Source organism: Orycteropus afer, unplaced genomic scaffold (genome assembly GCF_000298275.1).
Source record: "Orycteropus afer afer isolate SDZICR_OR568_19922 unplaced genomic scaffold, OryAfe1.0 scaffold00031, whole genome shotgun sequence".
NCBI classification, from domain to species: Eukaryota; Metazoa; Chordata; class Mammalia; order Tubulidentata; family Orycteropodidae; genus Orycteropus; species Orycteropus afer.
Window position 1 is genome coordinate 14048231 of NW_006921618.1, and position 18529 is coordinate 14066759.

General features: G+C 41.7%; 1 protein-coding gene across 1 annotated transcript in view; it reads left to right on the top strand.

Annotated features, from left to right (window-relative positions):
- The window catches only part of ARID1A (AT-rich interaction domain 1A), a 76177-nt gene that overhangs the window by 18465 nt on the left and 39183 nt on the right, over positions 1–18529 (top strand). Inside the window, exons 2-4 of the mRNA XM_007935780.2 lie at positions 14093–14305; positions 16108–16560; positions 17621–17737. Coding sequence (XP_007933971.1) covers positions 14093–14305; positions 16108–16560; positions 17621–17737 — 783 coding nt within the window. The remainder of the gene's footprint in view (positions 1–14092; positions 14306–16107; positions 16561–17620; positions 17738–18529) is intronic.

Sequence of the window (18529 nt, forward strand, 5' to 3'; positions counted from 1 at the left end):
TGGAGCTGTTATCTGTAAAACAGTTTAATATGGAAGAGGAAAAAGTATTTTAGAAAGTAGGTCAGAGAAACTAAATGAGATTTAGAAGTGTTGTCTTTCCTGAGAAGTTGGAATGTACCCTCCTATTGGAATGCTCTGTAAGGTTACGTTGACCCTTTCCTCACTACGTATTTCTTAAGTATATCTTATCACTTAATGATAAATAATGACAAATAACCAGGGCAGAAGATGTCAGAAGAACTGCCCTACTTGGTTAAGCTTGTAGTCCAATCACACCAAGATTCTTTCCCTAGTACATGCACTGAAGGATGGTTTGTGGGAGGAAGTGCCTTTTTCTAGTGTCAGTGTATATCACCTCATGGGTAACAAGGACTAACCTGGTTCAGTTTTAAATTTTAGGCATGTACTGCGATGCAGTATACCAACCTGTCTTCCTTGCATACCATCAAGATTTTCTAGACTTTGGTCATATTCCCATTTCTCAAGGATTTTCAGGATAAGACCGTTTTTCAGCTCACTTATTTGTCCAGTCCTGTTGCTGAAATGTTGTCTAATTTAAAGAATAAGATAGTGGGAGTTGTCAGTATGAGGAGTCTTATGACAGTCATTTTTGAAAAACCTGTGCGTACTTACTATATGCCAGTTACTTACATTAATTCAATAAAATCATGAGCTTCTACAGTGTATCAGGCAGTGTGTCATAAACATAAGATTTCATAATTGCAGCCTCCATGGAGTACTTTCTAGTGGGGAAGAAAGATGTAAGCAAATAATCACACAAATAGCTACATAATTAGAATTGTAATAAATGGATTGTGGAAAAGGTATCACTTTACTGGTAAATTATCTTAAAACTGTTTTTAAAAATTAATTTTGATATATGATCTTTTTAGCTAGTGGGTGCAGTGGTTAAAGAATTGAGCTGCTAACCAAAAGGTCAGTAGTTCGAGCCTACCAGGTGATCCATGGGAGAAAGATTAAGCAATATGCTTCTGTAAAGCCTTAGAAATCCTATGGGACAGTTGTGCCCTGTCCTGTAGGGTCACTATGTGTCAGAATCAACCCAATGGCAGTGGGTTTCATTTTTTTTTAGCTAGTGGGTGGCTTTGTGCTGTTGGGCACTTGGTGTGGGTACTGGTCAGTTCTGATTTCCTTGCTCTTTATTGCTCCAGGGTCAAGTGTTACAGGAAATTCTTCATCTGAGGTTGGACTTGTAATGGGCTAGAGTCCATTGTTTCTCAGCGAGGCTCTGTGTGGGGCTGCATTGCAGGACATTTGGTATCCGACTCCCCAGGTAATACATGCCAGTAGTACCACATAATTATTGTGACAACCCCAAAAGATACTTCCATACATTTATTTTCAAACACATTTCTCAGGAGTTGATGTTGCCCCAGCTAAAAACTGTTGGGCTGAACTGTCAGGGTTCTTGGAAGAGAACTTTGAATAAATTCCTCTGGGAGAACAGATAGAAAGTAGATGGTGCTTGAGAATTTGACTGGCCAGCCAACCCTTTTGGTGTCTGAGTTGTATGTTCTTGATTTTTTTAAGTATGTATTTTGAAATTGTACTTTCTGCCCCTTACTCCTTTTTCTCCCTATTGAGGATGAAGAGAGAAGTAATAACTGTTGTGTGTGTACTTTATGACTGGCACTGTGATAGGCATTTCACATACATACCGTTTGAGCACACTTATCTCCCCTGTGAGGCAGTTTTCTAATCCCCATTTTATGTATGGTTCTGATGCCATAAGATGAAGTGACTTGCTCAGAGTTGTGTACTTTTTTCCTTTTTTTAAAAGCATGATGTTAATTTATTTGACTGCCAGTTAACCTCTACCTCACCACTTTGGGATTCTGGTCTGCACTTATGGGACTAGACATTAATTTTTCTGACTTCTGAGCTTTACTACCACAAATTTGGGATTTGTGTAAGATGATGCTAGCTAGCATTTATTTTCTGCTGTGCTAGGTACCATTCTGGATATTGGGAATACTGTAGTAAAGTAAACACACACACACACACACACACACACACATCCTCTTGAAGTTTATATCCCCCCCCTTTTTTTTTTTGGAGTTTATATTCTGAGCTGCAATACAGACAGATAACAAGATAAGTAAAAGCATATAGTATGTTAGAGATAAGTGCTTAAGAGAACAAGTAAATCAAAGACCAGGTATAGAATTTGGGAGAGCTCAGCTATGACTGAGAATGCTGTTCCTTTAGAAATCTGAAGTGCATTACTGGTTTTTCTCTGTTGGCCAGGCACTACCTTCTTGAGACCACTGTGTTCACTTAAGGAAACTGGACGTGCTCATCTGCATCTGAGTTCTAGAATCACTGTGTGCTGGAGGTGGGAGGAGCCTTGGAGGGAGGCCATGTAGCACAAATGCTCCCAAACTGGACACGCCTGAGGAGATTAAAAATACAGATTCCTGGCCCCATCCCAGGCTGCTGATTCAGAATCTGGATAGCAGAATTGGATTGTGTAGTTGACAAGATTGAGGTGCAGTTGCCTTGCTGGCTCCTTCAGGGAGTTGGTCAGAGAATTGGGATTGGAACCCAGGTGTTCTGGTGTTTCCACCACATCCTACTGCTGTCATACTCTTAAGATAAAAAGTCACAGAGAAAGGGGATGTTTAATTTTATAAAATGACATTTTTTCAGTTCCTACCTTCTTTAATCTGTTAGTCCTACATTACTTGGAGCTTTACTGTTGTTTTATAACCCCTGGGTTTACACAGTGCCTAAAGAGGAATTCTTTTTAAAGAAGTTGTTTGGTTTTGTTAGAAGCTTCTGTAATCCTTTGGAAATTGGGAAAAAAAAATCTATGAACTAAGTTTGTCTTCTAAAAGAGTGATCTTTATCATTTTGGGAAAGAGCATTTTCTGTGTGAAAGGAGGCTAGTGAAAGTGCACTGGATTAGAACTTTATCATTTTTCTGGACTTCATTAGCCATTTTCCGGAAGGAAGGTTGGCAATCTACTTCCGTAGTGACACTGCCTCGGAAACCCAAGGAGGGGTTGCTATGAATCGAAATTGACTCGACAGCAGTGAGTTGTTTTTTTTTTTCCCCCCATTAGTTTAGTGTTCTAACTGCTTTATGTGGTATAGTGCCTAAGGTATTTGACTACTAACCAGAAGGTTCAAACCCACCAGCCACTCCAAGGAAGGAAGACTGGGCAATCAACTTTCCTAAAGATTTACCACCTTAGAAACCCAAAGGGGTGTTTGCTATGAGTTGGAATCAACTTGATGGCAGTAAGTTTGGTTTGGTTTTTCATCTGGAGCCCAAAGGAACCGTGGTGGGGCCGTGGTTAAAGCATTGGGCTGCTAACCAAAAAGTCGGCAGTCTGAGCACACCACTGCTCCACAGGAGAAAGATAAGGCAGTCTGCTTCTGTAAAGATTTACAGCATTGGAAACCCAATGGGGCAGTTTTTCTCTGTCCTAAAAGGTTGCTGACTCAATGGCAAGGAGTTTGGTATCTGGAGCCCAAGAAGAAATGAAGAAATACCAGCCACCTGGTTGTGGTTTTTCTGGCATGCCTCTTTTGGGTGGACAGCTGTGAGGTGGTTATTACAGTTGGCTCTCATACATGTTTGAGTTTTGCTAGATGAGTCAGTGATTCTTCCCCTTTTGTCTCTTCTTTCTACCCTTAGTGTGTTTTCCCTATCTTCTTGTCTGGAAGGATGGGGCATGGTAGCCTAAATGTCTCCAGGTCAGGAAGAGAGCAAGACTTTTTGTCATGCCCTTTTTTTAAAAAAAAAAAAAAAATCACTTTTGAGATAGTGTGTGGGTTGGAAACAGGGCCCTGAACCCATTCATTCTGTTCGACCCCCTGCGGAAAACTTGGATTTCTACCCCAGATATACTGAATCAGAATGCACATTTTAACAAGATCTCCAGATGATAGGAATTTTGTTAAAATGTGGCTTCTGATTCAGTATATCTGGGGTTGAAATACAACTTCTCAGCCTAATGGTCGACCCAGAATGAACTGGTTTGAAGCCCTGGTTAAAAGGTCCTGAGTCTGCTTTCTGCTCATAGTCCATCCCGAGGGTTTAGTCAGGCTGGTGCTTCAGGTGGTACCTTTGAAATGAGCTCTTACTTAGTCTATAAAGGGGCACATGCCCTGATCTTCTAGACTGGTTTTTGTAAACAAAATGGGCTAGATAGACCTTTTCACTGCCTTTGGATTTTTAATTTTTATTCGGCTTGGAAAGATACGGAAGTTCGAAAAGAATTTTTTTTTTTTAAACAAAAAAACACCCAACTATGTGTTTCTTTGGGGGGGGGTATAGATGAAAACTAGAACTTGTATGAAATAGGACTAGAATAAAAATCGTATTTCATCTCAGGAAGTAGAAAACTGGAATGGTAAGAATCATAGTCTTGAGTGAGTTTGACCTCCTGTGTCAGATGTTGGTATGTCTGATGAGAGATTTTTATTTCCCTATGATCAATTTAAGGCGCTCTGGTGGCACAGTGGCTAAGGCATTTCACTACTAACCAGAAGGTTGGTGGTTCAAACCCACCAGCCACTCCACAGAACGAAGATGGGGCAATCTACTTCTGTAAATATTTGTTGTTGTTGTTGTTATGTGCCGTCGAGTCGACCCCGACTCATAGCGACCCCTCCTTGGGTTTCCGAGGCAGTATCACTACGGAAGTAGGATTGCCCAACCTTCCTTCCGAGGAGTGGCTGGTGGGTTTGAACCACCAGCCTTCTGGTTAGCAGTCAAGTGCTTTAGCCACTATGCTACCAGAGCTCCCTAGGAAACCCAGTTGAGGGGTCGCTATGAGTCGAAATTGACTCGATGGCATTGGGTTTGGTGTTTTGTTTTGATTTATCATCAGTTTAGCTTCAGAAAATCTTGAGTGATGTCTCTGGTGAAGCGAAATAGGAGGTTAGGATTCTTACTGTCCCGGGTCACATAAGCAGTAATGTTTCCTCACTGTTTAAAGTTGAAGGGGATTTTCTTATTTTAGGAGCTCAGGTATGAGAATAGCCCTAAAATGGAGATTTCTGGGCAGTTTCTCCTCAATTGTGATGAGGGTCCTTGACCAGTCTTCAAAGTATTGGAGCAGTGAGAAGAGAAGGAATGAGGGACATTAGATACAGATGTCTATGTGGCTGGGCATTGGGGCAGGGGGAACATATTAGGGATGATTATGCTAGTCAATTCATGTGTACCAAGATACAAAGGGTGATTCTTTTCCTTCTTTCATGGATGTCTGTCTTAAGATCTGAGTAGAGCCATATTTGGAACTGAGTTTACAGGAAACTGAAAGCTCTTTGGTTAGGAGGGGCCTTAATTTTTATATTTGCCCCTGCCTGGAATGCTCCTCAATAGGGGAGGGTCCCTTAAGGGAACTGGATCAACAGCTGCTGCCTGTCCCTGGAATCACAGGAAGCGGAGGCCGGGTGTCTTTGTATGGGAGCTCTGCAGCCAGACAATAGTTTGTGCTGGCAGGGCCATGTGGTGAGACACGTGACCTGAGGCTGTTTTCTGCCGGGGTCCTTACCCATCTGTTCTCTCAACTCTTTCTGGGTTATCAGGCGCCAGTCCAAGTCCTCCCAGGCAGCCAGCTTCATGGCCAGAGATTATGAGCACTAACCTTCCTGGCAGGGGCGGTGTGGCTTCGCGTTTATGCAGATTAGCCATGTGTTTCTCACTTCAAGGCCTTCCACAGGAAAAGCCTTTTCCTGTGTTTGGCTCTCAGTGGGCGGTTCCCAGCTTACTGTACTGGGACTCAGCAAGCAGCAGGCATGCACGCGAGGGATCACAGTACACTGGCCCCCCTCTCCCATTCCACCTCCAATGCTACGTCACCACAACACAACCACTCGCGCTCTCATACTGTTGGTGTCATTCATTCGGTGCCAAGATTGCTTTAAAAAATTCCCTTGGCCCCAGTTCAAACAGGAGTACAGCTGGGATGTGTTAGATTTTAGGCAGTCTGCCCTCAATTTGAGATGAGTTATAAATAGCAGTGCCGACTTCCTTAACTACCGCTCTCTGAGGTAAAATGCAGGTTAATTACTGTGGGAATCAATTAGGGGGTTCTTTCGGTTAAAGAGCCAGAGATGCTTTTTTTAATTGTTATTAAAAGTCATACAACAAATCTGGCCAGGAATAAATTGAAAGCACAGGATGTAAGAAGTAATATTTAAATGTCCAAAATCCAAGGTTATGGTTGTAGGTTTATACAAGTCCTACTCAAAAATAGTTGGCGTTTAGGGTGACATTAGCAAGTGGTGGTGAGAATTTCCATTTCTGATGGGCAACTCTGGCCCATCCCTCTCTTAGTCTTGCTAGTCTTTCACACTGTTGGGTACCAAATCTGGCTCTTTAGAGTTGCTGCCTGGTCACTTCCTTATAGCATCTTTGAATTTGGACTGAAGCCTGGAGCTTTCCTCAGTTGGGCTTTTATTTAAGAAAACGATGATGTTTTCTCTTTCGGTGCCACTGCACCATGATAATGGTGCGTTTTGGTGAATGACATCTCTCTCTTCTTTGGAAGTTTGAGTTGTTGGCCCTATCTTCTCTGTCATCCATGGCCAAAAGTTAGAGAATTTGAGAGCTATTTACTTTCGGTTATGTGACATATAGCCCACCTATACTTTTAAGTTCTATCTGTAACCCCTGAGAGTCATTAGGGTTTTGGTGCAGTGAGTTACAAGAGATTCTTTTAGCAGACTGATCTGGAGGGGCTGGAAATTCCATTTGGTTGGGACAGGAGAACTCTCTGTGCAAGTGATTAGTGTGAAAGCTATTTGTTGTGAATATATTTGGAATGACAAACCTGGTAGGCATCTTTGCCTTTGATGCCCCTAAACTTATCTTTTGATGCATTTCATTTGTCAGATAGTTAAACATGCAGCCAGTGATCTGAAAGGAGATAAACAGTGGATGGAGATGGGAGTTTTCTTATGGCTCTTTTCCCTCTTTTTTATTTTTATGTTTTATGAATGCATGAGAGTGTATACCAGGGAGCCCTGACTTCCCTAATCGAGGGGGCAGCATTTTCCTCTCAATTACATGTCTCTGTGGCTGAGCCTTTGCTTTTGAGGTGTAATCACGGTAACCTACTCCTGTGGTTTCCCACTGAAAGGATTTCCTCACTGTCTTTCCCATAGTCGGGAATCTCTGGCTCTTTGCAGCTAGGGTTTGGTGTTTTCTGTGCCCTGTCTCTTCCTTGGTGCCTGTAGACTGCTAATGCTGGCTTTTCTCTCTTGCATATATAGTAGGGATTTTTCCAGTCTGGAATTGCTACTTTCCAGTAAAACTGATTAGTGACGATTTAAGTCCCTTTCTCTGTTGTAAGAGATTGGAAGATGGCATTTCATCTACAGCTGCAAATCACAAATCTTTCACAGTGGTGTTTTAAGTGTCAGAAAAGTGTGAGTTAGATTCCCATCCACCTCCCTTTTGATATGGGCAGGTGTTTAATTTTGACATGAGACCAGAGTAATTTGTTTGTTCAAACTAAGTATGTTTTGCTTTGTTAAATTGCATATTCTGTGATTATAATCCTTTGGTGAGGGAAGGGGGACAGAAATCTGTTGACCAGGGAAGGGAAATGCCTTAATTGTATATCTAGAATAAGAATTTCTTTGACTCCCATTTATTTTCAGTCTGTAAAGATTCCTCAAATTTGCAATGGAATATTCCTTGAACCTTTTATTAACTAACTAGTCTCCGTGTAAGTAGCTATATCCTCTGCATAGGCCCCCTGATGTGAGAGAGAAGGTAACTTGCCTTTGGTTTTTAAGCAGTATGTTTGGGGATGCTTATGCAATTTTGAAAGGAGCTCTGGTGGTACAGTGGTTAAGGGGGCTTGGCAGCTAAGAGGTTGGCAGTTCAAACTTACCAGTTGCTCCTTAGAAGAAAAGACCTGGTGATCTGCTTCCCTAAAGATTACAGCCTAGGAAACTCTATGGGGCAGTTCTACTCTGTCTCCATAGGGTCACTGTGAGTCTTAATCTACTCAAAAGCACACAAACAATATGCAGTTTTGATGCCTCTTTGGTGTAGAATGCACAAAAAGTTATTTTCAAGGTATTAGATTCTTCCTTGGCGGCTTATTCTAACTTCCCCCCTTTTCTTAGTTCAGTCCAAGTTGATTCTTATTCCCTCCGAGTCACTACCTGTCTTGTGGATCAGGGTGTGCCCTAGTCTAGTGACTAGATGGCTTGATCTGGCCTTTCTTCCTATAATCTATTCTAGTCTATTCATTGGAAATACCTTTTTTCTAAATAAATGGTGACTATAGAAGTGGACCTTGCCAGATGGGATCCATAGGAATTGATTACTTCTGTGGAAAGAGATATTTAAAGACTGTTTCGAATAGATTTTTGACTCATTGAACACCAGTGATCAAAGACCAGAGAAGGCATCAAGAACATCATACATGAAGAATGCAAAAGGTCATTGAAAAGACAGGAAAGAAAGGAAAGTCCAAAATGAATGTCAAAAGAGACTCTCAAACTTGCTCTTGAACATAGAGTAGCTTAAGTGAATGAAAGAAATGATGACATGAGAGAGCTGAACAGAAGATTACAGAGGGTGACTTGAGAAGACAGAGTAAAGTATTATAATGAAATATGCAAAGACCTCAAGTTAGAAAACCAAAAGGGAAGATCACACTCAGCATTTCTCAAGCAAGTTCTTAAGAACTGAGGAAAAAAATTCAAGCCTCATGTTGCAACATGAAAGGATTCTATGGGCAAAATATTGAACAACACAGGAAACATCCAAAGATGGAAGGAGTACACAGTCATACCAAAAAGAGTTGGTCAACATTCAGCCATTTCAGGAAGTAGCATGTGATCAAGGACTGATGGTATTAAAGAAAGAAGTCCACACTGCACTGAAAGAACTGGAGAAAAACAAGGCTCCAGGAATATGACAGAATACCCATTGAGACGTTTCCACAAATGGATGCAGTGCAGGAAGTGCTTAATCATCTTTGCCAATAAATTTGGAAGACAGCTACCCAGCCAACTGACTGGAAGAAATCCATCCATATATGTGCCCGTTCTAAAGAAAGGTGATCCAACAGAATGTAAAAATCAGTGAACAGTATCATTGCTATCACATGCAAGTAAAATTTTGCTGGAGATTATTAAAAAATGTTTGCAGCAGTACATCAACGGGGAACTTCCAGAAACTCAAGCTGGATTGAGAAGAGGGTATAGAACAAGGGGTATCATTGCTGAGGTCAGATGGATTTTGGCGGGAAGCAGAAAATACCAGAAAGATGTTTACTTGTGTTTGATTGACTATGCAAAGTCATTTGACTGTGTAGATCATAACAAATTATGGATCACATTGTGAGGAATGGGGATTCCAGAACACTTAATTATGCTCATGAGGAACCTGTACATAGACCAAGAGGCTGTTGTTTGAACAGAAGAGATACTATGTGTTTTAAAATCAGGAAAGTTGTGTGTCAGGGTTGTAACATTTCTTCATACTTATTTGTTGTTGTTGTTGTTGTTATGTGCCGTCAAGTCAGCCCTGACTCATAGCGACCCCTCCTTGGGTTTCCGAGGCAGTATCACTACGGAAGTAGGATTGCCCAACCTTCCTTCCGAGGAGTGGCTGGTGGCTTTGAACCGCCAGCCTTCTGGTTAGCAGTCAAGTGCTTTTAGCCACTATGCTACCAGAGCTCCTTCATACTTATTTAGTGCTGAACAAATAATCTGAGAAGCTGCACTATGTGAAGAAGAACGTGGCATCAGGGTTGGAGGAAGACTCATTAACAACCTGTTATGTGCAAAAGATAAGGAGCTCTGATAGTCTAATGGTGAAAGCATTTGACTGCTAACCAAAAGGTCAATGGTTAGAACTCACCAGCTGCTCTGTGGGAGAAAGATGTTAACAGTCTGCTTCCATAAAGATTTAGAGCCTTGGGGCATAGAGCCCTATGGGGCAGGTCTACAGGGTCTCTATGAGTTGAGGTTCGATGGCAGTGGATATATGCAAGTAGATACATGCTTCCTGAAAATGAAGAGGACTTGAAGCACTTACTGATAAAGATCAAAGACTATAGCCTTCAGTATGGATTACACCTCAACATAAAGAAAAAAAAAAAATCCTCCCAGCTGGACCAGTAAGCAACATCATGATAAACCGAAAAATGTCTAAATTTTCATGGATTTCATCTGACTTGGATCCATAATCAATGCCCATGGAAGCAGCAGTCAAGAAATCAAATGATGTATTGCATTGGGCAAATCTCTCTGCTGCAAAATGTCTCCTTAAAGTGTTCAAAAGCACCGATGTCACTTTGAGGAATAAGGTACGCCTGACCCAAGCCATGGTGTTTTCAGTTGCATCTTTTGCATGCAAAAGCTGAATAGTGAATAAGGAAGGCTAAAGGATAACTGATGCCTTTGAATTATGGTATTGATGAAGAATATAGAATATACCATGGACTACCAAAAGAATGAACAAATCTGTCTAGGAAGAAGTACAGCCAGAGTGCTCCTTAGAAGGGAGGATGACAAGACTTCATCTCATGTGCTTTGTACATATTATTAGGAGGGACAAGTACCTGGAGAAGGACATTATGTTTGTAAAGAAGAGGGTCGCTGTGAAAGAGGAAGATCCTCAATGAGATGAGATGGATTGGCACAGTGCTCGCAACAGTCAAACATACCAGAGATAGTTGATAATGTAGGACCAGGCACTGTTTCATTCTGGTGTATGTAGAGTCACTATGAGTTGGAACCAACTTGATAGCTCCTAACAACACACTCTTTCTGTATTTGGGTAGCCTGGCACTTGAACAGTTACTGAGCCCTAGCGGTGTACTTTGGTATTTGGGGTGATTTTAAATATAAAACGCCCCATCTCTTACTTCCCAGAATTTAGTCTTGAGAGACACAATCAGTTAGCTAGAATAATTACCCATAATTAAGTGTTAAATCTTAAGATAATGATTGAATTTATAATAGGACATCAGAAATTTGAGAGATCAGAGTATGCTGAAGAAGTTAAAAGTGGCTTTGTGTTGAAGGTTTGAGTTTCTGCTAGTAAAAACTGTTGTGGACAGGATGGCAGAGCAGGGTGTCAGTGCATAGAGTTGGGCATCTACAGTATGCGGGAAACCATGGAGTGGGACTGAAAAATGTATAAAATTGGACCACATTGTGGGGGGCTTAAGAACTAAGCAGAGGCACTGTTTGTCCTTATTGATAACAGCTACCATTGAGCCTTTAAATATCAGGCACTATGCTAAGTGTGTTGTGTGCATTTTAGATGAACAACTGATACATTCTAGGTCAGACAGTGAGGGAGTTAGGATTTGAATCCAAGCCTAAGCTTAGTAGCCACATAATCACAGAAAATTTTACTGCACAGTGCTTTTCTAGAACACTGGTTCTCAGCTAGTAGTATATATCAGAACTAGGATCTTAAGAGGATCGGGGCAAAGCCATTCCAGATCTACTAAGTTGGCATCTCTAGGGAGGGGCCCAGTATTTGTGAAGCGTCAGAGATTTCCGATCTGCAGCCCTGGTTAATAGCTACTGCTCTAGGAGCTCCATCGTAACCATGGCAATGACTATCCCTTGTGTGAAGGGAGACCTAAACTGACAAGAGATACCCAGAGCAGGCTGGTTGGTCTCTTTGTTCAGCAAATATAGTCTCTTCATCTGGTGGCCACATAGATAGTTGCAGTCTGAGATAAGGTGAGATCGTGGTGTCACGTGCAGTGTGATGTGGCCATGTAAGCCCCCATTTCTCTGTAGGTGGTAATGATGATATTTTGGGTCCATTGCCAGGTGTATTTGAGGAAGACTACAAGCTGTTTATTACTTAGTAGTCCAATTAGAGGCTGGGATGGTGAGATTTCATCTCACATGCTTTGGACATGTTATCAAGAGGGGCCAGTCACTGGAGAAGGACATCATAATTGGTAAAGTAGAGGATCAGCAAAAAAGAGGAAGATCCTCAACAAGATGAATTGATATAATGGCTGTGCAACAGCGTGGAGATGGCACAGGACAGGGCAGCATTTTGTTCTGTTGTATATAATGTCACTGTGAATTGGAACCGATTTAATGGCACCTAATGACAGTAACAGTCCAATTATTGTTAAATTTAAACTTTGTAAATAGTCCCAAAAGAATCCATATAGCTCCTGAATTATTACTGAGAATATTATTGGAGCTCTAGTACAGAGGCAGAACTTGGGTAAGAATTTTTTATTTAGTTTGAAATAATACTTTAATGACACTGACATGTAGTACTGATTTGGGACATTGTTTTACTAGAATTCACTATAGTTTAGAAAATTTTAGGGAACTACTCACATCATCACTATTATCTTTTTATCTGAGATTTTAGCTGTAGCCTAAAAGAGTGCTTCTCCTTTTTTCGCTTGACATTTAGAATAGTCTCTGTAGCTTATTGTCTTACCTGTTTTCCTCCATGATAGCTCTGCTTCCTCTATTATAAAAGACTTAGATAGTATTCTGCAAAAATAAGACATGGACAGCAAACCAATTGTTTGAATGCCTCTTCCTTTCCCTTAATTTGAAGGGTTTTTTTTTGTTGTTGTTTTTTAAATCTTACACCTCTTAAATAGAATAATTTATTACAGAATAACAACTAGAAGGGACCCTAGAAATAATCTAGACCAGTGGTTCTTAAAGCGTGGTTTCTGAACCAGCATCATCAGCATTACCTGGGAACCTGTGCATTCTAAGACCCACCTGAATCTACTGAGGCAGAAACTCTGGTGCTCAGGCCCAGCAATCTGTTTTAATAAGCCCTTCAAGTGATTCTGATGCATGCTAAAATTTGAGGACCACTGAAGTCCTTCATTTGGGAGTTAATGATATTGAGGCCCACGATATCAATCCCCACCCCACCCTACCCAAGTACTTGAAGTGAGATTGTATTTTCAAGTTTTCTGTCAGGTCCAGGAGCTCTGGCATAGTAGTTAAAGCATTTGGCTGCTAACCAAAAGGTTGGTGGTTTGAACCCACCAGCTGCTCTGCGGAAGAAAGATGAGGCAGTCTGCTTCCATAAGGATTTACAGCCTTGGAAACTCTATGGGGAAGTTCTGTGTCCTGAAGGGTTGCTATGAATTGGAACTGACTTGAGTACAGTGGGTGGGTATGAGGCCCAGTCCTGTTCTCCAACTTAGATGTTTCTATTTAAGGTGTATAGGGAATCTCCCCCACCCCCAATAGATTTAACTGGGTATCTCTGGCAGAGGAGGTTGTGTCCTGGTGTTCTGTGCTATGCAGCTCCAGTAGGGCAAAGACATGCCAAAAAGTGAGGGAATTTAACCTGTTGCCCTTCAATGAGTTGGAACAAAAGCTATGTTTATAGCCACATAACTGTGAAATTGAACTTAGAGCTTTCATTACTGGTGCTATGCTGTACCTCTATGTCATCTTCTTCTAGAGACAAAAGTTCTATCTTCCTGTGTTCTCAAATTCTTGAATATTAAAGGAGATAAACTTTTTAGTTGAGATGTACAAACCCCTAAATTCTGAGTTACAGCTCCCTCAGCAACTGTAGCTTAGACATGTAGCTCATTTGGAAGAATAAATTTAACTACTACGCCACAGTGCATCCAGGCTACAGCCGTACAGAGAAGTTCCCACTATTGGAAAAATAGAGACATTTAGACAGTGGTGAATTTGAACTCCTAGCCACAGAATCAAAGCATCAATTTTGAGGTTTGCTGGACAAGGTCATAGCAGTGTATATCAGCACTGCCCTCTCTCAACTGTAAAGGGCCTTTGTTTTTATACCCTAGAGTTCATATATTAATTGCTCCACACTTGTCCTGTCCCTTGGATCTCAAGCACTAGCACACACTTACACAGTTGTATTTTTTAGCTTAAAAGATACTTTCAAATAGTGGTATTTTCATTTTACATATGACAGAATCAAAAAATCTTCATAGTTCTGAGGAGAGTTAAGTGATTTGCTCGAGGGTTCCTGGGTCTATACCATTACTTTTTCATAGTAATTCTAAAAGTCTGCTTGGGTTATGAGTTCATATAGCCAGAGACCATCAAAATGCTTCAGGTTAATGAAATACTCTTTATTTTGTAGCCATCCAGTCCAATGGATCAGATGGGCAAGATGAGACCTCAGCCATATGGTGGGACTAATCCATACTCGCAACAACAGGGACCTCCGACAGGACCGCAGCAAGGACATGGGTACCCAGGGCAGCCATATGGGTCCCAGACCCCTCAGCGGTACCCGATGACCATGCAGGGCCGGGCGCAGAGTACCATGGGCAGCCTCTCTTATGCACAGCAGGTAGATGGTGACTCTGATTACCTTAACTCTTATTTGTTGTCTGGGATCTGGTCTGTGAGCTATAGAATCAGAACAAGTCCTTAGCTCCCAAGCCTCTTGACAGGCACACAGGCCAATTTGCTGAGTTAGTTACAGTGTGCCACTAACAAGGCCAAGATTGTGGGCACCATGCTTATGTGCTTCAAGGAAAACTGTTCCCTGGCCACAGGCTGTATGTATGTCTTTTTCTCTTCACCTGGCTGACCTGCTTGTACCCATTCTCTGAAGGAAATGGGATGAAAGAAAGTTCTGTCCTCCTTATAAGCTCAAACCCTTGAATATTAAATGTGACGGACTTTTCAGTTGATATGCACAAAGCTCTAAATTCCGCTGACCATCTCTCCATTGCTGTTTCCAAGAAAATCACTAAAACCACGTGTCCTGGGGATGGGAGAAGCTCTTTGTTTCTCAAGGCCTTTGACATATCACCTGACAGGTTCAAAATGAGTGTTTAAAGGAGAGACTAGCAGTAGAAGAAAAAGGGAAGGTTGAAAAGTAAAAATGCTAACAATGCTGTTAACAAATAATTAAGATTTCCTCTCATTGCTGTTTGTCTGGCCATCCATACTATTATCTTTTCTTTTTTAAAATTTACTTTGTGTGTATGTGGTAAATATATACGTAACAAAACATTTGCCATTTCTTCACATGTTATCTTCATAGGTATAGTTTGTTGTTCTTGTTGCTTGCCGTTGAGTCGAACCCGACTCATAGCGACCCCTCCTTGGGTTTCCAAAGCAGTATCACTACGGAAGTAGATTGCCCCATCTTCCTTCCGAGGAGCGGCTGGTGGGTTTGAACCGCCAGCCCTCTGGTTAGCAGTCAAGTGTCTTAGCCACTATGCTACCAGAGCTCCCAGGTATAGTTTAGCGACATTATATTCATCATATTGTTCAGCCATTACCCATACCCATTCCTTAATTAACACCATCACCCTTAACAGAAGTTCATTGTCCCCTAAGCATTGAGTCCTCCTTTCTTCTTCCCTTTACCCTACCCCTGGTAAGCTTTGATCTCTATATGCTTGCCTATTCAAGTGGAATCATACACTATTCCTTCTGTGACTGGCTTTTTGTGAGCAGCATTTTCTACCATTTGTATTTGAGTCATACTCATTGAAAATGGTGAGGGACAGAATTTAAACCTAACTTTACTCCCTAGACTCAGAGTGTGCTGTTAAATAAAGAAAAGGTGATGCTATCAAAACCCCACTTACCAAATGTATCCCCAATGCCTAAAATAGTGCCTGTTGCAAAGTAAGCAAATGGGCCCTCAGATATTTTTTGAGTGAAGACTAAATAAAAGAGAGAACCAAGGTAGTTTAGTGATTTGTGTACTGTCTAGGTTACTAAACCTTGGGTTTTCCTTTGGCTGAGCCAGGCTGCTACTGACTATTCATTATGGTTAGGATACAGGTTCCTAGTACTTGTGGAAACAGCCAAGGCCGTGATAAAAAGAGTAGGCTCATTGGTAAAAACAGCTACCCTTGAACTCTTATAAATTGCTCACATATTAAATAGTGTAAATTTTCACTAAATGAATGAAGTCCATTTGTAAATTAACCAAGCTCGTAACCCAGCTTGGCTGTCCTTTCTGGCTTAGTTTAGACAGGGATGGTAGAAAATGGGCCTACCAAGTGTGAGACTTGGCTTGCCTGCTCTCAGTACCCATCTTCAGAGCATAGCTTCTGACGAGTATAATTTCCCTTTCTTCATCCAAGAGGGCCAGTGCTAAAAAATATCCTTTCCTTTCCTTTCCTACAGATTCCTCCTTATGGACAACAAGGCCCCAGCGGGTATGGTCAGCAGGGCCAGACTCCATATTACAACCAGCAAAGTCCTCACCCCCAGCAGCAGCAGCCACCCTACTCTCAGCAGCCACCATCCCAGACCCCTCATGCCCAACCTTCATATCAGCAGCAGCCACAGTCTCAGCCACCACAGCTCTCGTCCTCTCAGCCTCCATACTCCCAACAGCCATCCCAGCCTCCACATCAGCAATCCCCAACTCCATACCCTTCTCAGCAGTCCACGACACAGCAGCACCCCCAGAGCCAGCCACCCTACTCGCAGCCACAGGCACAGTCTCCCTACCAGCAGCAGCAACCTCAGCAGCCAGCATCCTCGACGCTCTCCCAGCAGGCTGCGTACCCTCAGTCCCAGTCTCAGCAGTCACAGCAAACTGCCTATTCCCAGCAGCGTTTCCCTCCACCACAGGTAAGATGCCCCTGCCTCTTGCCCTTCCCTACTTGTGACTACAGACAGCTTGGAAGTTGGTGTCCTAAGAACTTTGCCATACAAATTGGTTCTCTAATGTGCACTTAAAAACCAGTCAAACTCTGAGTAAACATGCTAACTGGATTGACTGAACTAATAAAGGTAACCGTAACTTCTTAACCTGTAGCTCTCCTTACTGATGAAGAAATAGGACAATGGAAGTTGCATAGACAGATAAAAAATTCAAGAGATTGGGAAATTAAAGATAATGTTAAAGATAAAGCCAGCATATCAGAACTTGAATATTCAAGTGAGTGTGGTCTTTTTCAAAATAGTCACTTTGAGAGATCGTTCTGTACATTCATCCCAACTGTCATTCCACACTGTTATTGGGTAAAGTATCTTGGACCCTTTCATTTGGAATTGCCATCAGGGTTCACATCACATTTTTTTAGAATATTCTATGTGGTAGCAAATCTTTTTCTTTTTTGAGGATGTGTTTGATTTCGGGAAAGAGCTGATACTCATTTGGAGCCATTTCTGGTGAACAGGATAGGTGATGAAGCCTAAAAATAGAAAGGTGGACTTTATTCTTTAGAGACAAAAAGTTCTCTAAAGTGAGCGAGTAATGACAGATCCACTAAAGATTTTGTGTGTTTGGTGGCATTCCTGAAATAAGTATCTTATCCCAAGATTATGTCTTTGAAGGAAGCAGTACTCGTTTTGATACGGAAGTTCTGGCGTGGGTTGTTTTGGTTTTAAATTAATTGATTTCATTCCTTGATATACTGTATACTTTGTAGTCTTTGGCATTTAATTCCAAGGAATAGGCTCTCTGTGTGACAATAAATGAGTGGCCATGCCATCAGCCACCATTGACATTCTTTTCTTAAGAGCCACAGCTTGGATATTTCTGCCTTCAGATACTCTTGTTCACAAATGTGCAGTCTCTCATATCTACGTTTTGCTGTGTCACAGTCCCATAGCCTTTTCATCATGAAATAAGCTTGCCTGGTGTATTAGTATTAGGCCTTCACAGCTTTTGTTTTTCTTGTTGTAGGAGTTATCTCAAGATTCATTTGGGTCTCAGGCATCCTCTGCCCCCTCAATGACCTCCAGTAAAGGAGGGCAAGAAGATATGAACTTGAGCCTTCAGTCAAGACCCTCGAGCTTACCTGTGAGTATTCCTGCTTCCCTCTAAAAGGTGATGGGGGCAGAGAGGAAGCCCAACAAAACCAATTTCAGGGTGTTGTAGTATTGAACTAAGTGAACCATCACCTATTCCTTGCATTCAGGTTTAAAATTCTGTAAAGAAAGAAAGGTTATATTTTCTAGCCTCTTCATTCATAGGCTGACTCTTGTAGAATGTCTGTTTTGGCTACCTTCCAGGAAATAGATTTGATCTCTTTAGAGTTTTATTCTCAGACTCTTAGACATGGACCCAAATGAAGAGCAGAAAAGATGGAGATACAGCAAGCACTGACTGTTCTCCATCTAAATTGAGAGAAGTCGCTGTTTCTTGACCTTACTCTCAAAGGTTTAATTTTTAGGTTTTTGGCTTAGAGTTTAGCCAGTAGGCAGGATCTGGGGTGTACTCAGCATACATTGTCACATTGAGCATGGGTGGTGTACAAGTTGTTTTTCTGGTTGTTGTTTTATGTGAATAGATGGGCTTTGTTTAGAGAGTGCTTGGTGCCCAGGTGCTTGATTAGTGGTGAGGGAATGGTCTGACCATATCCAGAGAAGGGGTAGTATAGTCTAGTGAGTAAGAGCTTAGACTCCAGAGCCAGAGTTCTTGGGTCTGCATCTCAACTTTGCCATTAGCTCTGTAACCTTGGGCAAGTCACTTAACCCCTCTGTGTCTTAGTTTTCATATCTCTGACATGGACCTGCTGGTACCCACTGCATGGAGTAGTTAATAACATTAAATGGGTTCAGAGAGAGAGAAGAGAGCAAGCATTGGCACATT